Here is a 24,143-nt window from a genome sequence, read left to right on the forward strand (position 1 = left end):
AAGGAAAAAAAAAAAATCATGTTTAAGAACTCCCCCTGGCATAATTGGGAGGCAAACAGGAACCCTGTAGAAGAATTTCAGGGAAATCAGACACACTGCATCACTCTCAGGCAAACTAATGTTTTTAAATTCGGGTTTCACAACCGGGAATTTTCATTACAGGAGGAAGGATTCTCACTGGTGGATGTAATGTATGCGTATATAAAGGTGATATGGTGTCATAAATCTATTAAAAACATTTCTGATTTAGACATTTTGCATAATCTAGACCTATCCATGTCTAGTAAACCCCTTTAGTTTCTCTCTTTGAATGTGGTGATGCACATGGAAACAGTTCTTTACACGCAGGTGAATTTGACTGACCCAGTCAAGTGTATTCACCTGATGATTTATTATAGAGGTTATTGGTTCAGCCATTGGGGTGTGCCAAGTCCCTTGGTCTGCTATATGTTTTTTGTGGCCTTCATTCCTGTAGCCAAGTTAGGGTGTTTCAAATGACAGAGGCTATCAAAATGGGTTCCACTCCAGACTTGTCCTTTATTGCAAATAGTATCATCTGATATCTGTCTGAACCCTCCCCACCTTTTTACATCATTTCTGTACTTCTGTGTACCAAATACATTTCCCATAAACAAGCTCATATGTTTATCTGACATTAATATAGCAAGGAATGAAGGTGAGGTAGCACCTCCAAACCAAAAGGGGAAAAAACAGGAATTTCCAGCAGCCAAGGGGAAGGGAGATACACTGACAAGGAACAATATCTGGAGACCAGCGTTTTGAATGCTTTTCTCCTTTAATTAAATAGGAGCTATAAGGTGTATTATTCTACGAAACTTTGGACTGCAACAGTTTTAAGCGAAAAGAAGCAGAGTTGCAAAATAATTTATTTCCTTTTTCTTTTTTTTAAAGATTTTATTTATTTGAGCGAGAGAGAATGAGAGAGAGAGAGAGAGAGAGCACGAGAGGGAAGAGGGTCAGAGGGAGAAGCAGACTCCCTGCTGAGCAGGAAGCCCGATGCGGGACTTGATCCCGGGACTCCAGGATCATGACCTGAGCCGAAGGCAGTCGCTTAACCGAGCCACCCAGGCGCCCCTCCTTTTTCATTTTTGAAAATGTTAAGTACTTAAATGATTTAGTAAAGACAAAGGATAGCATCCTTCCCTAACCATGACACATTCTACATTTTGCCGATTCACATCAGAGTTACAGGTTTTCTAGTTCACACAGTTCACCTATAGTTCATATGGTTCACACACAAAGCTAACTTCGTTGGCTGAAGTATCTGCTATCTCCCTATTGTCATGGCTCTTTTATTAAAAGTTATCATGAGGGGCGCCTGGGTGGCTGAATCAGTGAAGGGTCTGCCTTTGGCTCAGGTCATGATCCTGGGATCCTGGGATCCAGCCCCATGTTGGGGTGGGGGGGCGGTCCCTGCTCAGCGGGGAGTCTGCTCCCTCTGCCCTTTCCCCTCACTCGTGCACTCTCTCTCTCTCAAAATAAATAAAATCTTTTAAAAAATAAATAAAACTTATCATGATAAAAGGTGGGCAAGCCATTTTGTAGATTTAATGGAAAAGGAAACCATGTCTATATTCCAGATGACCAGTCTCACGATCAGTACAGAAATTACAATGTATTTTAACGAAGGTTCTTCAGAGGATTTTGCAGTTTATCTACTCTTGAAATGATAAATGATGACATTTTGTTCTTTCATCTCAACGTGCTTACATCTACATGTTTTGTAAAGTGATTTTTGCAAAATATTTAGGTTGGTGATGACGGGCATTATGTATTTATCAGGTTAATATGCTCTTAATATAATTATGACTGCCATTATCATGTCATTATCATTGACTGAGGTTGACCAAATCACACCATAGGAGTGTGTAGAGTGCAACTAGCCCCAAATTCCTCTGGATTTTACCATGTTTGCTGAAAGGCTAGACAAGATTTCACTTTTAGATAAGGCAACTGAAGCCTAACATTATTTATTTGTTCAACAAATTGTTCCCACAGGTAGGCTTACCTTGAGGTTAGTGAAAGCTCAGGGCCCCTCATTTGCATGGTCTCCATCCAAGGCCCTGAGAGGAGCCCTAGCAATGTGTTTACATGTGTTTGTAAAGTTTGCAAAATATATTTGTGTATTCTTTGTTCTTAAGACTCCCCTCCTCTACCCAACTGCCTAAACTTCAGGCCCCACAGATCCTAGATTCACTCCTGATGGCAATTACTGGTCCAAAGTGGAGTCATTATCCGGATTCTTTCCCTAGGCTGTGTATGTCACACAGCTTGAAGCTCCTTTTGTAGTCAAAGTGAGTCCCACCAGCATAAGTTTGCTGCCTTGCCCCAATTCTGTTAATACACAGTGTGAAACCTTGTTTGTTCAAAGGTTAAATGGAAGTGCTACAGTTTTGCAGCCAAACAGAGAGCATTTGTACATGGTTATCTTTCATGATGCCTCTTTCCTCTGATAGTAACGAATCTCAACATTCTTCTGTTAACCTCCCTCATATATTCCCATCGGATAAATTCAATGTAATCTCTCCACCCATTTTGTGTCCTTCTCCTCTGGGGCTGCTTAGCTCCCGTTGGCTAGTGCCTGGAGCTAATGAGACCATGTGGGCCCGTTAGCTTCTTTGTTCTTGATCACGGTCTAAGCTACAGCCAAGTACCTCAAAACTACTTGGTGATCACCAGTGAGTTAAAGGCAGGAAGTTTGGAGGGCTGTGAAAATCTTTTTTTCTGGTGGAAGATAAAGCAATAGCAACAATCAACAAAATCAATACTTGATAATCTCACCTATCGGGGATGATTTTTTTCTTATCAAAACCATCCCCTTGCACAGATCAATATAGTTCAGTAGGGCCATCAGGAGACCTAGAGTAAAGCCTATTGTTGCCCCCAGCACCTGATCATAATCTTAAACTGGTTCCCCCTAAACAGTCCTATTTTGCCTTACTATCCTTTATACATCTACTAAATACTTTGTTAAAGATTTATATATTTATTAGAGAGAGCACACAAGAGCAAGGTTCAGGGGAGAGGGGCAGCGGGAGAGGGAGAGAGAATCTCAAGCAGACTCCCCACTAAATATGGAGCTCGATCCCACAACCCTGAGATCATGACCTGAGCCAAAATCAAGAGTTGGGCATTTAACCAACTGAGCCACTCAGGTGCCCCACATCTACTAAACATTTTAAACTCTTCTTTAGCTAGTCTCTTCTCTTAAACCACTCTGTGGATGCCAGTCATACTAACAATTCACTAGTCCCCTGGAACCACACATTTTGTAATAAGAAGTTGCATCTTTTGGTCTATAGTATCATTAAGCCATTTTTTTTTTTTCAGAACTCTGCATTGGATACCTTCTGATACTGATGATTTAGCCACTCCAGTTTAAAAATGCACACATACAGGCACCCTACCCCTCCCCGCTCGTGCTCTCTCTCTCTCAGATAAATAAATCAAAAATCAATCAATAGAAATGTACACACACATATATTTGTGTATGCTTGGACAGGCACACACGTGTGTATAAATTATCCTGTGCTTCTCGTACCGTTTGATCTAGCATTTACCATCTATGTGAAAAGATAGTTTGGGAGCAGCCTTCTGCTTAAAGTCTTCCTCAGCAGACAGCAAAACCGATGGATTTATTCAATCTCTGTATTACCACTTCTGATCCTTGATTGTTTCATTTGTACTGTGATGTTTGAATTGGATTTTTCTAACTGGTAAACCTAAAAGTAATCAATGGCTTAGGAATCGCTTTTCATTCAACTCAGTAAATATTTATTGAGCATCTACTCTGTGCCAGACATTTAAGAAGGTAAGAGGTAGATAAAAAGATAAACTAGAAACCATCTCTACCCTCAAGGAATGTATGATCTAACAATAGTAAGATGGTGAATTAATGTTCTTGTGATCCTCTTAATTTCTGATTTCTACCTGATCTTCTGTATTTTTTTAATAGCTTAGGGCTTTTCTTTTTTTTTCCTCTGTAGAGTTATCTATTAGCCATGCAAGGTTTTGCTTTGATTTGTGTTGTTGTTTTGGTAGTGGTGGTGGAGATTTGTTGAACTGTTGATAATCATAACCTTTAGCATCCATTTATTCTGGACTCACATGGAAATGTTTATAGTCTCCAGGCTTCTTGCAGCTTCTTTGCTTTTCTCAGCCCTTGTCACCCCCCCCATATTGTTCAGTACCCTTTGTTAAAATCGGGTAACACTTGATTTCTTTATACTTTTCCTTTCCTAGTGGAATACTAGTTAATTGTCGCTATTATTACACAGTGGTTCACAAACTATTTTTAGGTCAGTCCTTGTTCACTTTTCAGGAACAGTCAAAATTGCCTTGCCCATCTAAAAGAGAAGTCATCTGCCCTCTTGCCAAATTCTTACCTGTAGTGACCATGTGTTATGCAGATCTGTGTTTAGGCACTCCGTTGTAAGTGCTGGCCTACTTTGCAGCTTCTCTTCTACCAAATATGGGCAGATCCAAACCATGATGTGTCCTCCCTTGCACGCTATGTTTTATACCTTTCACACTCACAGTCATCTATTGATCCTTTGCCTACCGGCCTACCTTCAGTGCTTCCTCTTACTTGGAAACTTCTGTGATTAAGGTCAGAAAAGCCAGACCTAGATGAGGACAGCTTTTCACTTTTGACCCTTGAATTTATTTATTTTTTTCCTAGCTCTCTCTTGGGCCACAGTGACTTATTCATTAACAAGTATGGTTAGAACATAAACACCACTATCAGCTTGCATCTGTTTATAAAGTTAAGTCTCTATTATTAAGGGACCAATTAACCAGTCTGGAGGTTCCACGGGCCTCCTGCAATGTGCCTTTTGGCCACCTCAGTCCCCACAGAACATCACTCAGAGAGCGTGGAGATGACCAAGCAAAAACTCTGAAACAAAGATTATTCAGTTGAGCTCCACGTGAAGTTAGTCAAGTCTGGGGGAAACGAAAATTATACATTTCAGTGTGCTTGGGGATTATCTAAGTACAGAAATTCACATGGTGACAGTGAGCGGGGCTTTCTTTTATACTATATAAATGCTTGTCAGTGAGCAATAAAATGTAGGTATTATGAGTGCTAATAAAAGTTAGAAGTGTTATTTTTCTGGTATTAAAATCGAGTCAACAAATCGTTACCAAATGTTTGCCTGCCGTCCTATAAAAGAAAATGTTTGGTTGTCCACCTCTAGACAGGAGCTCAGAGAGAGAAGTCCTCAATTATGTTGACTTCAGGCCAGGATTAGCCTCAGTGACTTAAAGTATTTTGCATTCATCCGACAATAATTGTAACTGACCTTGAACATTACTGAAGTAGCTACGAATAGATCTAAGCTGTTGGGGAGACACAAAGATTGCTTTAGCATTGCATTTCACTTCTATTTCTTTATACTAGTTTGCGGGATAACCCATTTTAAATAATAAGTTAACATTCCTAAAATGTATGTGTAAACTAGAGATACTTATTTCAGGCATAGTTTTTTATTAAGATGTTTCAGAATCCTTTAAGACCCAGTACGTGGTGGCTCCTAAATTTTTACCTTTACAAGAGCTCATCTATCTTCCCATCCTTAGCCACTGCATAGTTATCATTGTATAAAGAAATAGTTAAGCCTAATTTTAGTTCAATTAAAAAACATTTTAGTGAATACTGTAGTATTGGTTTCTAACACCAAAACTTTTCAACTTGCAGAATCTTGCCACAAGTATTAGATTTCTATACATTCACATATAAAATTTGTGCTTTACTCCAGAAACTGATGGGAGTGCTTTACTCTTTAGAATCCTCTAGAATGAGGTTCAGCAATGGTTTCTGTAAATGATGAAATAGTAAATATTTTAGGCTTCGTGGGACAAGAGGCAAAGTTGAGGATATTATCTACAACTTTTTATTAATACAGGTCTCCTAATGAGCATGGTGGAATTTATTTAGGGATGCTGAAATATGAATTTCATATACTTTTCATGTGTTATGAAATATTATTCCTCTTACTTTTTTTCAACCCCTTAAAAATGTAGAAACCATTCTCACCATCTGGCCATGCAAAAGCAGGCTGGCCAAGTCTGGCTCAGGGGCTGGAGTTTGCCAATCCTTACCCTAGAACATAAGCTCTTAGACAGTGGATAGTCCAGAGCCCTGCACCAGTGGTGAATTCCACGAGGGCTTTGAACTTCCTGAGGAAGTTCCATAGACCAGAGTCCACAGCTTTCCAAGAAGTCCAGGATTAAGGAAGATCAGGGGCCACCGTTCTAGAGACAATCACTACCGTGCAGTCACTCCTGGGAATTCCTACCTCATAGCTAATACTGTTAGAGACACTGGGGGTAAATAAATGTCTAGAAGATCTTGTTATTCATGAATTGGTTGTCTCCACCATTCCTGTTGGCTTTATAAGACTCAGAGGAAGCTGAAATTCCACACCTCTGGTTTTCAAGGGAAAACCTCATATGTTCAAATATTTAGTAAAAATAATTTAGGTTCAAGTGAATATCTGAAACATATTTAAGTGTCCAGACTGTTTGAGACTATAAGTAGAAATCAGATTCAACCTGCTAGGAACTTTTCTCTTTAAAAGGTTCTTTACCCCGCAGGTGGGTTCTTGTTAGCTCCACTGACATGAAGGACTACGGTGGAGGTCTAGGCAGGATGAAAGCTGCATAGTAAAACTGAATGTGTGAGCTTGCAGGCTGCTTAACGGGTGGCTGTGAGCCAAAGCTAAGCCCTTGAATGTTCAAATTCATGAAATGGAATAGTGACCCTGGGGCAGAAGTGGTGGTGGGAAAACCAAAAATGTCCATTTGAAAGTAACTAAGGGGAAGCCCGGGTGGCTTAGTCAGTTAAGCGTCTGCCTTCAGCTCAGGTTATGATCCTGGGGTCCTGGGATCCAGCCCCAGGGCGGGCTCTGCCCACAGCGGGGAGTCTGCTTGAGGATTCTTTCTCCCTCTCCCTCTGCCCCTCCCCCCGGCTCGAGTTTTCTCGCTCTCTCTCCCTCTCTCTCTCTCTCAAAATACATAAATAGATCTTTTTTAAAACTTCAGTAGTTTTGGGGGCGCCTGGGTGGCTCAGTCATTAAGCATCTGCCTTCGGCTCAGGTCATGATCCCAGGGTCCTGGGATCGAGCCCTACATCGGGCTCCCTGCTCAGCGGGGAGCCTGCTTCTCCCTCTCCCACTCCCCCTTGTTTGTGTTCCCTCTCTCACTCTCTCTCTCTCTCTCTCTCTCTGTCAAAAAATAAATCTTTAAAAAAATAAAAAATTCAGTAGTTTTTAAAGAGAATCGTAATAATGGTTCTCACATTTATAAAAGGCAAAAAGCAAAACGTATCCAGGAGAAATAGTGTGGTGACTTCAGTGAGAAATTTACTATGAACGTCAGAGAGAAAAGAGAATTAGAACAGGGTACTATTGTGTGGTTCAAATACAGAGTTTTACCATGAGAGATTCTTGCTGATTTTCGAGACAACCATGAATCCTCAAGTTGATAAAACGTGCCTTATCATGGAAGCATGCCTGAGTAGTTGTTTCCAAGAGATTTCCGTCTCATTCTATAAAATAATATCACATCAGCTAATTCCTAGAGCTTCGTATCTCATTCGATAAGATATGCCCTTATAGCTTTACATCACAGTGCCTCGTTGGGCTGGGGCAGCCCTAGACAGCTAGGCCTCCAACATTAAAGCACCTTCCCTGACTGCACCATCAACTTTCCAGGTACCTGGTGTTGCCAGTGTTGAGGGTCCAAGTTCTTTCTGTCCTTCCTAATACGCCAATTAGCTACTTTGATAAAATCATCTATGGTCCAGTGCAAATCCGAAAGCCCCTTCCTTCCAAGTTGGCATGTGGGTTTTTTTTAATGGCCTTCATGGAGAAGGCGTGCAGGTGAAAATCTCAAGTCAGACCAGGGGTTGGGTTGGTGAATATATATAGCCCCTCACTTGGTACTCCACAGCCTCCCATCCTACCTGCGTTTCGAGCTGTTCCTCTTTGTGTGATTTAGCAGAAGGTATGGGTACAGCTTGATGGTGCAGAAGATTCATTCTTTAGTGAAAGAAATAAAAAGAAAGCAGGAGAGAACTCACAGCATTAGCAACACACCGTGAGACTCCACCAGGTGTACATCAGTGCACTAACAACCTTACAGAGTCCCTGCTAGACATGTACCACATTCAGCTGTGGTTTGTCCTTAATTTGTTCAGTGCTTACATTTCTTTTTAAACTTTATCATTGATTCTATCAGTCATTCACTAAGAATGGGGTACTATAGTGGAGACAAGAGAACTATCAAAGAAATTAGAACCCCATTGAGAGGAAAAGACGCCCACTTTGGAACAAGCTGGAAAATAGCACATAAACTGATAAATTACATGGTTACAGATAATAAAGGCAATATATATATCAAGCTCTTTGAAATTGGGACTTTCGCAAGGTAGAAAAACCCATGGGAGCCCTTTCCATTGCTCCTGCTTTCCTTTACGAGCTGTGCTCTACTTGATACACCTTAAAATCCTGTCATCTTATTTCTTCCTGCCTAACAGGGATCCTTGGAGCATTTTTTTAGGGCCCCTTTTGGACTGTGGATATCATCTGGCCCCCTAGGTAAAGACGAGGCTGGGCAAGTCAGATTCATTTGTGAAGTAGAACCCTTAATTAAAAAACAAAAAAACAAAAAAACAAAAAACGACCATACCCATCTCATTTTGGGTGGACAGCAAGAAGTTGTTAGAACTCTCACTTTTCTTTAATCTACCCCTTTCTTCCACACTCCTTGCTGTCTTCCATAATGGATAGTGGACCCAAAACAGAAGTAAGTTGTCAACAGGGTTGGTGGGAACTTCGGCAGGCTAGAGCCGGGCAGTGCTAATGGGAAAGAAGAAGGAATGGGGAACGAAGGGGCTTTCAGGAGAACCTGAAGTCGGCCTGCAAGGTACATTGCCTGTATATATGATATCGTCTGTGGCATGGTTTTTAGGTTAAAAACAGAAGCGCGAGAGAAAACGCATTTCAAAGACATTCCATCAGTGAGACTTAATGTGGCTAATTCATGACTCAAAATTGTGTGCCTGGTTTGATCAGTTTACCAATAAATTTGTTACTCAGTGAGATTTGTTGGTTTAAAGCAACTCCTATGTGGGAATTAATATGAAACTAAAAATCAATCGGTAAATTTGGATATGACTTAGGCTTTTTGAAAGAGTGTGTCCTTGTGTAATAGTAGTAAGAATCTATTTACCGCTAATACCTTTTTTCTCTTTTAAACATACAGAGTTCTTTTCCTATGAATCCGTCACTTGCAGCTAATCCTGCAATGGCTTTCAATCCTTACTTACCTCATCCTGGGATGGGCCTGGTTCCTGCTGAACTTGTACCGAATGCACCTGTTCTGATTTCTGGAAACCCGCCTCTCGCATTGCCAGCAGCTGCTGGTCCCAAACTGATGCGTTCGGATAAACTGGAGGTATTGGTGTAGAACTATGTAAATACCTATAGGGTAGCTATTAACCTCATGCACAAAGCAACATTCTCAGAGCCCAGTGTTTTGAATGCTTTAAACAAAGGCACCTCTGGGTTTCTAGCTTATGGAGTACAACCTCGGGAAAACGGTAAAGGTTTTACTACTGTAGTCGCACCCTGCTGTGAAGTGCATTGATTCGGTCCTACAACAGGTCAAACAATGTCTTAGCGCGCCCAACCGCGGACTCACTGTGGAACCGGAAACCTGGTGGGAACGCTCCTTTTCCCCAGCCTCCCATATGACAGACTGCGATGAACTGTATTGTTAATGAGTCTCAAATTGCTAGAATAATCCAACTGGGGGATGAAAAAAAAAAAGGAGACTAATCCAACTCTCTATGAATGCAGAATGTGAAACGAGTATCATAGAATCTAAACTTTCTTTTTCTCCATCTTAAGAATGATGGACTAGATAATAAATACCCTCCCTGCCTATGAAAAGGCAATCTAAAAGAAACTTCAACCAGCGTTTTGATTTAAGGAAGTCCTTCCGTCTTCCCTTGTTATTCTTCATAGATTGAAAGAAATAGCTAGTCCGTTTCATATAGAGTCAAAGCCATTGGCTGACTTAAATGCCTGGCAGTGTATTGTAATAGAATCTGATTGTACACATAGCTCAGGCATGAGCCACGATTTTGCTGGGGAAAACTGCATGGCTGTGTGATAAAGACTCATCTTGGACTCGAGCAAAACAGCCCCCTCTTGCAAATTTGGCTAATTACACTTCAGGCTGTGAATTAACTGGAAGATTATTAAGTGGTTTCCCACAATACTTTTAAGCACTTTGATTTCAACATAAGGAAAACAGACAACTTTGCTTGGGAAGGAGCGGAGTACTTTTCCCTTGGACTAGAAATGTCTGTGTTTACACCTCACACTGAATATGGATTTACCTTATCCTTCAGCTTTTTAGATTTTTCCTAAATAGATGACAAAATCATGTAGACTACTGCTCTTGCATTTGCTGGCGAAATAAAGAAAAGCTAATCACCTTCCAGGCATCAATGTGTTGTGTGTCTTTGTTTTGTTTTAATTTAAGGTCTGCCGAGAATTCCAGCGTGGAAATTGTACCCGTGGTGAGAACGATTGTCGCTATGCTCACCCCACGGATGTTTCCATGATTGAGGCAAGTGACAATACCGTGACGATCTGCATGGATTACATCAAGGGGCGATGCACCCGGGAGAAATGCAGGTACTTTCATCCTCCTGCACACTTGCAAGCCAAACTCAGGGCAGCTCATCACCAGATGAACCATTCAGCTGCTGCCGCTATGGTAAGTAAGAAGGAACCAGGTGTTGTGGACCATTGCGGGGTAAATGATAGTATATTCCCCAGCTTGTCGAATATCCTTGTAACCATAATCTTGGATAGTCATGAATGGATCTTACTCTGAATAGCCAGAGTTATAAGCTGGAAAAGACAGAACCTATTTACTCTGCTTCATTCACTGAAATTTTGTCAAGATAATCGTTTCAAAAGCTTTACTAACGATTTTCGTTGACTGTGCTTTTTCCCCCATCTTTAGAGGAAGGCTAAATTATGTAATTTAAACAGGAAACTATTTTGAGTGGTTTTTGATAGCCTGACTAATCCGAATAACCTACAAAGGCAGAAAGTTACCTCTCGGCCCCGTGAGCCACCTTCATGGACACTTTGCTAGTAAGGTAGGAGGTCGGGAAAAGATACACACAGCACTCCAGTGTGATGGGTTGAGAAATAGGAATTAGGATTACTTAAATTGGTCATAGCTATCAGTAAATTTGATAAGCGACTTGCAATTTCTTTTTTGATGTGGGCCTTTCCTCATGTCATAGGGTATAATAATCCCAGTAAGGGAGCAAACCCTGAGGAAACCTCATGATCCCAAAGCCCATGACAGGAACTTACCTCTTCCTAAACGAGATGCATTTATTTTCAAACATCCCTATTTGTGAAAAAGGTTTCCCTCACATTGAGTTGCAATCTACCTTGCTATCACTGGAACTTGACACTAATTTCATTACACAAAATAAGTCAGTCCCTATTCCATAGGAGTGGGGCTCTCGTGTCTTTTTTCTAAGGCAAATACTCCAAATTTCTCCAAACTTTTCCCAGGGAGTATAGATGGAAGGACACAGCACCAATTCTCCCCTGATCTGGAAATCAGTCTGTTGATGAATTTTAAAAAGACTTCATCAAGTGGTTTTGGTCTTAAATTCTCTTGAATGAAGGGATTTTTTAAGCTACGGAAATAGCAAGGTCTCCAAAATGTTCAGTGCAGATTTTAAACCTCCAATTCTTTGATCACTTCTGTTGGTGGCATAGAGTTTAGGAGCAGTGTGGGTCTATAATAGAGAGAAGGAATACAGTAGGCCCCCTAAAAAGAAAGGTTCTCATATGCCTGAGACGTACAAGGAATGGCTTGCTTATGCCATTGAATACCTGTTCCGTGCTCAGTCATGGGGCCTTCATATGTATGTGTCCATTTCTCATGACTTGGCTGTATTTGGTAGAAGACATAGAAGTCAGCCCCAAATTTCCACGTAGAGAGTTAACTATTTGTTATCTGGTAGGCCTTTATTTGGTACTTGTGAATATCAATATAGAATTCCTTTCTGAGTAACTGATCAGAGCAGAATCTTAGCAGGAAGGTCAGATTGGCCACCAGAATTGGTTCGAGGTAAGATCAAATAAAGGAGGCTTCTTGAAGAAATGTGAGCTTTCTGGAATACTACTCAGCCATCAAAAAAAATGAAATCTTGCCATTTGCAAAGACATGGATGGAACCAGAGGGTATTATGCTAAGCGAAATGAGTCAATCAGAGAAAGACAATTATCATATGATCTCACTCATATGTGGAATTTAAGAAACAAAACAGGATCATAGGGGAAGAGAGGAAAAAATAAAACAAGACAAAATCAGAGAGGGAGACAAACCATTAGAGACTGTTAACTCTAGAAAACAAACTGAGGGTTGCTGGAGGGGAGGAACATGGAGGGATGGGCTAACTGGGTGATGGACATTAAGGAGGGCACGTGATGGAATGAGCCCTCCTTATATAAGACTGATGAATCCCTGACCTCTACCTCTGAAACCAATAATACATTATATGTTAATTAATTGAATTTAAAGTTTAAAAATAAATTTAAAAAATAAATAAAAGAAGCTAGGCATAAAAAAGAAAGAAATGTAAGCTTTCTGTATTTTTAAAGATTCAGAGCTGAAATGCTTCGTAAAAAAGAGTTGTTGGTTTTTTTTTTTTAACCTTCTTTGTGTTCATGTGCGTAGCTCAGCTTGACTTCACTGAAAGCAGTTTGTATGCATTTAAAAGCAAAAGACGGGAAGGGTAAATATTTAGTTCCCAAAGGACAATAGAGATACCTTTAGACTTTGTGATCCACAGGATCAAGGATGTCATGGCTTGCCCCCTTTGTGGCATGTGGAATGCTAGTCACTCAACACAAGTGTTCCTGTCTCCTTAAGAGTTTGGAGCATGCCTAATTCTTGTCACTGGGACATGTTTTTTAAGTCACATGTAATTTGCTGACCAAAAAAAAAAAAAAAAAAGTAAAAAGTCATGTCAAACTTCTCCAGTGAATCTGATCCAGGAGCAAATCTGAGTATTATAAGCACAGTGGGATTTTGAAAGAAGTGTAGACATGAAAGAAGGATTTTAAATTCTAATGCATTTTAGAATTAAACCTGACAAGGACTTAATGAAGCCAGTGATACATCCTGAAATGCACAGCGAGCACCTGTAAATGAGAATTGCACGCATTTTGTTCTCTACGTTATCTGGGTGAGGCGGGTGGTGGGGAAGAAAAGAATTTGCTTTTCCCTCACATGTTAGTTGGGAGAAGCACAGTTATGGATTTGGACCTGAAGTCCTTCTAGAATTTAGATTTTGTTTTATGGCGCTACAGTATCAGACTCTGACCTCCTGACATCTGTTTTATCACCATCACCATTGATCTCCTAGATCCATGTTGGAATTTTAGCTGGCCAAAATCCCTTTCCTGCTCTATCTGTTGCTTCTGCTCATCTCATTGTAATAGATTCATGGATGAACATCCCCGAGATGTTAATTTTAAATGATTATTTGCTGTTAAGCTTGAGGTCACATCTTGCTCAAGTGAGAAGGCCCCTTTTTATTGGCCTAGATGAGTGAAGTTGAAAATCAGGGTTTTTTTTCCCTGTATGTGTATTTCCCGTTTGGGATTAAGTACTCATCTAGTCAGTTGCTCAGTGGATAGGCTGCCCTGGTGAAGGGCTCCCGGCCCACACTTTATCTAACTGCTGCTTGCTTGCTTTGAGTACATTTTTTACTTTCTCTGGTGCTATTTATTAATCCCTCCCTCCCTCACAGGCCCGCCAGCCTGGTATGCTTCAACTGATACCAAAGAGATCGGCACTTGAAAAGACCAATGGTGCCACTCCGGTCTTTAACCCCGGCGTTTTCCACTGCCAGCAGGCTCTGGCTAACCTGCAGCTCCCACAGCCGGCATTTATCCCTGCAGGTGAGAACAGGGCTCTGTGTGAGTCTAGCCATGTTGTGAATGTGTACAGAGCACACCAGCTGCCAAAGAGCTTTAATGAAGCACTGTGGACAGGTGTTTGGGTTGGAAATAAAACAAGGCCGTTAGACTTGCTCTGCCAGTCTATCGGACCAAATGTCTCTATGATGCCTTAAAAGTAATGGTTTGAAATCAAACGAGGAAAAACTGTTGACATTTTTCTTTTTAGCATTTCTTAGTTTTTGCTTCTGATGATTGTTTCACTTGATTCAGTCTCAAACTAATTCCTTGACTCTTAGGTATCCCTTGAAAAGACACTGGTCACCCCTCAAAAAAAAAATGTTTCCCAGCTTCAGCATTGCAAAAATACGTAATCTGTATATCTTTGATATGCCAAAGATAGTTATAATAAACCTACCCGTGAACTTACAGTGTAGTTATAAGACAGTATAGTGTGTGTGTGTGTGTGTGTGTGTGTGTGTGTGTGTGTGTGTGTATCTCATATACTTTTAGCCTTTAACTCTTGTACCGGTTAATATAAAAACTAGAGCAGTTTATCATATTTTCCTGATACTATGCAGGATATTTTGTTACCTTCTACATTCACATGTATATAATACCATAACAGTTTTGTACCAAACTGAATAGAAAATTTTGTTCAAATAAATATCACATATGAGGAGAAATACTTTTCTTCCTGTGGTTCAGTACTTAAGAATGAGCATATAGTCTCTTAGGAATAAATTGAAAATACTAACCACTGGGAGTACAGTAGTTTTTGTTTTTTGTTTTTTGTTTGTTTGTTTGTTTGTTTTACCAGAATCATAAATGCCCCAGTTTGGAAACTATTATTAAATGAAAGTGCTATGCTTTAAAATTAGTACCTTATTGACTATATAAACGTACTAAACACATGGTCTTATACACCTACACTTGAAAACACCCATTGGTTAATTGATAAATTAATCAGCTAATTAATTTAGAAAGAAGCCATAGAAAACCAATCTTTAACCACAGTAGTTCTTTATTTAAAAAAACAGAATTTTTACAATTTTTAGACTTTTTTTGGCTGGATATGGCTAATTTAAAGTCTAGATTTAGGAGCGAAATGTCAGAAGAATCCCTTTCCCCCTAATTAATAGCAAAATTAAAACCTGTTGGACTGAGCACCCCCTCTTGATGAAAAACCTATTTGCTCTGTGTTCATAGTCAAGTTCACCATTATGAGGTGGATGAGGCTGTGGTAATAGGTGTCCAAAATAAAAATGCAATTTAAGCAAGGTAATTCCTTTAAAGAAAAAATTAATGTGCCCTGACTCTTTCCAAATGCCCCTTCCTCCCAAGCTGGTGGCCCATGAACCACATCATCAAAATTAATGTTCGTTTTTATACCTAAGAATCCAAGAATTACTTTGATTACCTGGGTTGGGGAGCTTAAAACTAAGCTGTAATTGTGAGCATGGGAGTTTACTGGTTTTGCATGTGCTCATTAATTAATATTGCAAAGAATATCTTTCTAGTTAAAAATGATTTCTCTCCGTAAAGATTTAATAATGAAATCTCTCTCCTTTACTTTTCACGCTTTTCTGCATGGTGTACAGGGCCAATACTGTGCATGGCACCCGCTTCAAGTATTGGTAGGTTTTGTACAAACATTCTCAACTTTTTCTAATCCGAAAATAAGTGTTTTTCTGTCATGACTGTGAAAGAGATGAGTGACTGGGTGATGTGGTTCATGGGCCACCAGCTTGGGAGGAAGGGGCATTTGGAAAGAGTCAGGGCACAAAGAAGAGAGAAAGCAGGCAAGGTAAAGAAGCTTGGAAGTGGTATTGTGGCCTGCCTTTGCTCTGTGGAAGGCTGAGCATATTTATGACAAAAGTTGCAAGAAGGTACTTAACTTCTCACTGCAGTTTCACCACTGTGGCTACCAGACCTTTCCCTCTCCTACAATTATAATGCAGCTATACCATGATTGGAATAATTTATATATACAGATATCCTAGAAAACAAGTTGCATCACTAAGTGTAAGCAGGTTAGGGTACTTCGTCCCCAGGAGGAAGAAAATAAGAGAATTCTGCACTTTTGTATTTTAGAGCTGATATTTTGGGCACTCTTTGGACATTTTCTGAAGAGTGAAGATTCAATAGGGTGCTGTCTGTTTCACATCTCTGTCATTGCGGAATGACAACAGTGCTACACTCTTGAGTCCTAGGTAATCACCACTGGGGCCAAATACTGACCCTGCCATTTCTCTGCTTTCATCCTAAAAATTGCAGCTGAACTATTTTGAAACATTTCCTTAGCCAGCCAGAATGGGCAGTTGTCTTCTCAGCTTCACACCTGGGGCTTTCTAACGTGTAGGTCGTAAAGTATAACAAAACCGTTCTTGTCCCCCCTCCCCCCACCAAAGTTACCCACAAGATCTAAATCACTCTATGTTGACAAGGGATGAGTTAGGCAAAGCTAGAGCCTTCTGTAGTGTCCTGGGAGGAAATGCCAGGAGCATGGGAACCAGGCAGAACAGAATCCTTTCAGAATGACTCTTTGGGGATATGTGATTCTTAACAATCACTTACCCGCAAATCCTTTAATCAGTCACCAGTACAATCTGGTAGCCATCTCAAGACCATTTTTACATCACTAACATTGAAGAAGACAAGAAAGTGACTTGTTTCCATGGTAGGAGTTCTCAGTTCCTCCAGTCCATGGGCACAGACCAGGGGAAAGTAGCTCCATTTGATACAGGGAGGAATTGTCCCACCGCACACCCCCCACCCCACCATGTCCTATCAGTCCAGTGCTTTTCATCCTTTTTGAGAGTTTGCCATAGCCTGACCTCCGTCCTACTGGTTGACCAGAGGAGATGCAGAACCCAAAAGGGACAAACAGGTTTATTGAAATAAAACAAAAGGTCAAAATGACACACAGTAGTAGCACTCACGAACATAGCAGGGGGTGACCCCTGGCCTCGGAGGTGGGGCCTCCGTTATGGAGGGATCGGCTGTCCCCTGTAGGAAGTAAAACATGTCCACTGATACTAATAGGAGCATCACACGCGTATGATTAGAACAGACTTCTGCAAGTTGGTGAAATGTGTAGGAATGCAAACTGCATGCAAGAGTGTTCTTAGAATCGGCAAGTGATACACTAAGGGACGTCTATAGGTAACAGGTTACTGGAGATACGCTTAAGGGGTAACTACAGGATTTCTGTTAATCACCACTTGGGGTACATTTGTGGTTTCTGTGACATTGTGTATATTGATTTTCCTTTCTCCAGGCCATTTACTTTCTCTGTAGACTTTCAGAAAATCTGAATTCAATGGATGTAGACATAAATTATTATATATGCACACTCGCCATTCACGCCGTACCATTCACACATTAATTCCTTAGTTTGCTTTCCAAAATGAGCTAGAAATGAGAAAAGCATGCTGAAAGCTTTTAAAATGAGACAGAAACTAGAAAAGGCAAAAAGAGAACATCCCGAAAGAGACGTGACAGCTGCTAACCCTATAGTCGTCACTTTAATAATTGCGATGAAGACAAGATTTTGTCGGGTGTTTACTAGGAAGCCCCCCATGTGTTTGTTTGACAGACAGCGTAGATTTCCAAGGGATTTGCCAGAGATGTACTTAAAAACCTGCATGCACAGTCCACTGTATTTATCTGCTCCCCCACCATGTACCCACCAATCGAACTGCCTTTTCTTTTTTCCCCGCATGTAGATCAGGTAAGTATACCTGTAACTGTCTCTGTGCACCTGCCAAGCTAGTGACGATCCTCAGGTCTCTCAGTTAGTGAACCCAAGCCCCAATTCACACTTCCCCACTCACATTTCAACTGTGCATCCCAGTCACCTGCTCGACAAGGCATTCCAATAGGTAGCCTTGGTAAAATCAGCTTTTGTTCTATGCGCTCATCATAGCCCCTTCCGAAAATTCGGCCTTTTAAGTCAACTGTGTAATGGGATTCTGCTGAACAACTAGCTGTTGAGAGTGATGCTGTTTTCCTTAATGGTAACTATAATGGGCTTTCCCCTTTTCTCTTTTTAAATTTTTTCCCCCTTCCACGCTGTGTTGCTTTTGCGCTGTGATTGCATGTTGTACCCCGGTGTGTCCATTATGATGATGTCCCATGGCTTCTTGCTGTGCTACCTACTGCGCCCCGTCCCATCGTTTTCTGTCATGGTTGTGTAAATTCTCCACCCTCCCGTGTGTTGCTTCCGTGGTTGCCTACTGAAAGTGCCCATGATGCACGGCGCAGCTCCCACCACTGTGTCTGCAGCACCAACACCTGCCACCAGCGTCCCCTTCGCTGCAACAGCTACAGGCAATCAGGTTTGGCCATTTATTTTACCTGTTCAGACCAGAGAATTACCGTGTGTTGCTAAGGCACAGTATATGCCTTTGGGATTGGCGAGAGACACTGAGCCGTACTCCTGGGTGTTTCTTAAGCAGTCGTCACGCTTAGAATTTTTGTTCTTGTGTATCTTCTGGACGGGTGTATCTGCCACCCATCCTGAGGTGAATCGGCAGTTTTCTCAGTTTCAGTTGGTTCCCGGAGGTCGCTCTTCCTATGCTATCTTCACGATTGCTCCTGTCACACCAATCCTCAAACACATATACTGAGTACTCCGTAAATGCTTCCTCATTGGTCAAGAGAAGAATCTATTTTATTTTACTACCATTGTTTCAGTTATTGCGTTTGAACTTGCCCTTGGTACTATCATCACCTTTTACCTTCAGATCTGCTGGAAAGAAAGCCAAACAGCACACTTCTTTCCAGGGCACAGATATCCTTATCATTAGCCCGTGATGACATCAGCGCTGTCACACTGACACTCCAACACTCGGTGACACTCAGTGATGACATCAGAGATCTCACACGGACCTTAGATGTGCCTGTGTTGTTGTGATTTTCATTTGCTTTAGGTATTTGCAGGCGGAGTCCCAAGACAGATTTTAAATTGGGGGAGAGTCTTGAAATTGTCATGAGCTACATACAACAATAATCGTGTAACATGAGGGCTGTTTTGCCTTACTGAGTGGTAACCATGCTTCAAGCCTGCACTTTCCACAGCTGCTTCAATTACAAGTGATAACCACACAGCACATAGAGCATTAATCCACTGGGGGAATAAGCCACATTCTAATCTGTGCTTTGCAAAATTAACCATTAGTGGATATGGTTAATATGTCTCAATTTTTCTGTGAAATTGATTATGCTTTTTAATTGCCATTTCCAAACAGTGAACAAAATAAATGGGATTCTCTCAAGAAACTATTTTAATCTAAAATCTTTTTTACTACTATAGATACCCCCATTATCAATAGATGAACTGAATAGCAGCATGTTTGTTTCACAGATGTAGAAGTTACCAGTAGAACAGTAAGTTTCTTTAAGTATTAATATGAATAATATTTATAGATATCTTTTATATTTACACAATTGCATTTGCTAAAGGCTTTGGTAAATATTTTCATTAATAGGCATTGCTTATAATGTAGAGCTTGAGTTAAGCATTCCAAATTTTCCAAATCGAAATGTGGAGAGCAAATATGCAATTTTTTCTATGAAAAAATGACAGCCAGTACTGTGTTTTCCCAATGAGCTTACAAATTCTGAAATGTTTTCCTGTTAGGAGTGTGAGTTGTCAGCCCAAGGCACAGATCACTTTTGAATATTAATTCTTTAACACTTTTGTAGCTTCGTTTTTTTGTTGTTGTTGAAGTAAAGCAAAGTAATTTTGTCACAGTCTGACTACAATGAATATCATAAAGACAGTCAGCAATATACTTCTCCCGTGATGTCGTAAAAGATCGTGCTTTTTACACTCTGCCATTTTGTGTTGCTTTCCATGTAAGTCTATCAGAATTGCTCCAGCTGTTTTGAATTTTGAGTGATATAATTTAGTAACGTAGTCATTATTTTTGTTCAAATCATGGCTTTTTAAGAAAAAAACTTGTTGTTGGACTCCCATTACCCCACCCCCCACCCCTTTGATCTCCCGTTTGCCCCATCCAGAGCCAGGCATAGCACACACTTAATTTGAGGAGTCCTTCACTTGGAAAATGTGACTTTTCAAGCCACTTAAGATTCCAGAGTATCTTAATTAATTACTGATAGGGACTTATTAATAACAAGTGTACGAATTCTGAATTGCATATATTAGTAAGTGAAAGTTTGAGGTTCTCACGACAGGAGTGTTTCATTTAATTGTTCTGTTCTCTTGGAGAACTAGTTCCCCAAAACCGGGCCCAGAACACGAACTCTGTCCTGGACCGAGCCTATGGCTTGACTGCACATTAGACCATTAGACAAACAAGTCCCTTTGATCATAAGGAATGTTTTACAGAGACACCTTTGAGTACGTGGAATAACGGAAGAAGCTGTAAATTGTAATTGTTTGCAGGTGAATCATTTGGGATGGTAGCAACTTGGGACTAGCATCAAACATGAGAATATAGGTTTTGCAAACACCTGCCTGATTCTCATGGGCTGCTTTACAATAAAGTAAACAAAAGTTGTCAAATATAATGACGAGCTTTCCAACAGCACATGTTTGAGAATCGTGATTCCTTTTTGCTAGACTCCATTAGAAAATTTAGACGTATTTGGCACACCATAATCACTTCAATGTGTGACAGATGTCGAAAATTTCTCCAAAGTTCAAAAACGTAATTTTGCAAAATGCTATATACCTAGATAGCACCTTGGCTATTTCTGCATGGCTCCAAACCATTCAAATAAAAAAAGTTTAAAGTATGTTTCATATTTGCATATTTCAGAACGGCGGGTATCAAACAGGTTTTCCCAATATATGTTTGAAGGGAGTTGAAGGAAGTGGAGAGATGGGTGGCTGTTCATCCACACATTCAGGCATTGTGTGGATGAAACCTTAAATGATCACCTTAGGGCAGTTCTGTGCACTAGTACTCAGTGAGGCCATGAACTGTCATGCCATATGACTCTCTGTGACCCTTCCCAACAGCCCCATTTTCACAGGTGTAGGATATGAAACTCAGAGTGGGGAATATATTGACAGTTCGCATACAGAACTGGCATAAGAACCAAGTATCCCGACTCCTGCTTCAATAACCCCTTAATATTTCTCACTCTTTCTCTCTCTCTCTCTCTTTTTTTTTTTCCGTTTCAGTTGAAATTCTGAACAACAGAGTTACGGAGTATCAAGATCTCTCCATGAGAACCTCCATATGGCCTTTCCATATATATTTTCGTAGGTCCTCTTCTACCAATGCTACGATAAGTGTGGTGCGGTCAATATATTAAACCAAACGCATATACCAACCAACAGATTCAAACAAAACCAATAAAGCATTAAACAGTCAGTGGAGATGTTAAAACAAAACATACATAGAAAATGAATAACTAACATTTATCTTATTTGAATTAGTAGGTAGAACACAACTGTAAAGTTTTGTAGTTTGTTACATTATTCTTTGTGATTTTCCAATAACCATTATGCTGAGTGAATCTCCACAGTGGACTGTTGGCTTACTGTGCATTCTTGGTGGGTAAATGTTCATCTGTTTTAAAGTGTTACCTTACTGTTTTGTTTACACAATAGTCTTTTGGGTTGATTTAGAATGTAACAAATGTATCCAGTACCATTTTCCTCACTATTATTGTATTGTGGTGTGGTGTGTTGTGTTAGATTTTGACATACTATAGTGTTTTCCTCTAGATGTGTGGTGTTTGATTTCAACTAGAATATTACTAATGGGAAACAGAAATATCTGTGTTTGAAAAACATAACAGATTAATGTTAACATGCTTTCTCTCTCTTTAGAACATTTCTGTAGGTTTCTTGGGGCAGACATTCATTATAAACATGCATGTGTATAATTTGTACCTGCGGATCTGACCTTGCATAATACAATCACATGACTAGGTTTTTTTGAGAGGAGAGAGAAATAATTACCTGCAAAAAACAGGGAACTTCTGGAAATATGAACCCCTAATCTCACTCCTCAAAAAGCTTGCAAAATTACAATTTACCTTTAAAGGTAAATTTCTCAGCATTTATGTGAAGTGCCCATTACGTTTCTTGTGGTTCAAGGATCCTGTCTCCTAGGTTGAGCCATTTGTCAACTTCAGCTGAAGATTGGTACTTGGAGGCTTAAAGGTATGTTAATTGTAGGTTATAAATTAAACGGAGGTGAGGACATGGAGATAGTTTTTCCGTTTTATGAAGAAAGTGTGTGAAAACCTTTTCCACAAGTGCCATTCTCTGGATGAATATGGCACCTGCTTTTTAGACCACTCTTTGAATAATAAGAGGCAATCTTGCAAAAGTCAGGGTGAAAGAGAAGTGGTTCTGAGTGAGGTCTTTCCTCCCCAAATGGATAGCCTTCTCCGTTGATCACAGTTGGAGTATGAGTATAGGTTTGGGGAAACCGTGGGGGTGAGGAGGAGGGTAGGAAGACATTTCAAGTGAGTCTTTGATTCACTTACAACTGCTAGGAGGGCTGTCCACAGTTGTCTTTAGCTTCAGTTCACCCAAATTTCCAGTCCTGTTGAACACTTCAGTGAAGGAGCCAACATCTGTGTCAAGTTGCCTTTCCCAGACTTTATTAACAGCAGAATCATATCATAACCAAGCCTTTTTTTGTTTCCTCGTTTAGATTTGTTTGTTTTTATATGTATTTGAATATTGTAATAGAGAGGTTCTCAGCACCCTTTGGATGAGACAGACCAGCTACACTCCATGGAGCTGAGCTGAATTCACGTTACTAATCCTCGTGACATAATTGTATAACCAAGTAAAACAGTAGTTCATATGGTAGGTGACATTACCTCCTCCACTGTACTCAGTTATTAAAGTTACTATTGCTATACAGTGCTGGAACCATAAGATACTTCACATCAACCTAGGTTTAATATTTTCTACTAAATATATATTCTTTCACTAGAAAGCATACAGTCAGCAAATTTAATGTCATAGCAGGTTTGTTCTCCTTCATGAAAATGACAAGGAAAGAGAAAATGGGATTTAGGATACCTTAAGCTGGTTAGCAGCATTTGAATCATAGAACAATGGAGTTGGCACAACCTTCTCACAAGGGATGAAACTGGGGCCCGGGGCACGTGACCTGCCCATGGCTACCTACCTAATCGGTGGCAGTCAGACCCAAAAAAATCTCCGGACTTTCGGTTGTTCCTCTGTTTCGCACCGTTTGTGCTTCGGCACATTCGCGACTCCCTCCCAAAGCAGATCCATTCCGCTCAGAATACAAAAGGGCAAAATTAGCTGTGCGGGAGTTGATATCCTATTGTTCTTAATGATCAAGCCCGAATCACGATCATCAGTAATTTCTAAAGGGTCTTGCTTGCATCAAGACCCTGTCATCTATTAACAGTATTGCCCGGCGTTAGAGAACAAGACGCGTCCAGACTTTTGCCTGTTGACTCCATGAACCACTTAATTTCTGTTTCCCAAAATCTTAACGTTGTTAGAGAAGAAAGTAGAGTACACCTTTGTGAAATAACTTGTGTATAGAACCCGTGCTGGCGCCTCTCCAGAAAGGCAGAGCTAGTCACACAAACCCAGGAAGGATGCACCTGAGCTAGTCTGGGGTCTTCCTTAAAGGGACTAGAGATGTCTTCAGTGCGAAATGAACTCTTTTGTGTAGTTTGACATTTTGATACAACGTATACTGTCTCATTTAACCTTTTAAACTTCTGAAGAAGATGTACATAGACAAGCAGCCTAGTGTACAGTGCATTTTATGATGCTGAGAGCACTGGAAGACATCCGTGATGACTTATTTTTCAGTAGGAGGTTCAGTGAAGGATATTCAGGGTAGTTGCAGTGTGGGTGCCACAATATTTGATATGGCTGGCATTCTAAAAGTTACTTTGTAAGTGAATTTAGAAGAAAGACGATTCAAAGCACTCAAGTTTTGATCAGTTGCAAAAGAACGTTGACAAAAATGCAATTGTAAGATAGCACTCTTTAAACTAGTTGTGCAATGACTTATGCTGATTCTCTTTGTTCAAGAAAAGAAACGAAGAAAGGAGAGTCATTAGACTATAAATTTCCAGTTAAAAAGCCAAGTCACAAAACTAATCAGTGACTCTAAACAA

At 40.3% G+C, this 24,143-nt stretch overlaps 1 protein-coding gene across 5 annotated transcripts in view; it reads left to right on the forward strand.

Annotated features, from left to right (window-relative positions):
• The window catches only part of MBNL3 (muscleblind like splicing regulator 3), a 101,594-nt gene extending 79,918 nt beyond the window's left edge, over nucleotides 1–21,676 (forward strand). For 2 of the 5 annotated variants that reach the window (XM_028092699.2, XM_028092700.2), the window contains exons 4-10: nucleotides 9,289–9,480; nucleotides 10,576–10,812; nucleotides 13,886–14,036; nucleotides 15,635–15,670; nucleotides 18,279–18,373; nucleotides 19,351–19,424; nucleotides 21,193–21,385. In XM_028092699.2, the coding sequence (XP_027948500.1) occupies nucleotides 9,289–9,480; nucleotides 10,576–10,812; nucleotides 13,886–14,036; nucleotides 15,635–15,670; nucleotides 18,279–18,373; nucleotides 19,351–19,407 (768 nt within the window). In that variant the 3' untranslated portion in view covers nucleotides 19,408–19,424; nucleotides 21,193–21,385. Of the gene's footprint in view, nucleotides 1–9,288; nucleotides 9,481–10,575; nucleotides 10,813–13,885; nucleotides 14,037–15,634; nucleotides 15,671–18,278; nucleotides 18,374–19,350; nucleotides 19,425–21,192 lie in introns of all 5 variants that reach the window. The other 3 variants (XM_028092702.2, XM_028092701.2, XM_088028642.1) reach the window with 3 other exon arrangements.
• Nucleotides 21,677–24,143: the final 2,467 nt, after the last annotated feature.

This window comes from Eumetopias jubatus, unplaced genomic scaffold (genome assembly GCF_037043125.1).
Source record: "Eumetopias jubatus isolate StellerSeaLion01/CBP00866 unplaced genomic scaffold, mEumJub1_p1.0 scaffold_11, whole genome shotgun sequence".
Classification (NCBI taxonomy): Eukaryota; Metazoa; Chordata; class Mammalia; order Carnivora; family Otariidae; genus Eumetopias; species Eumetopias jubatus.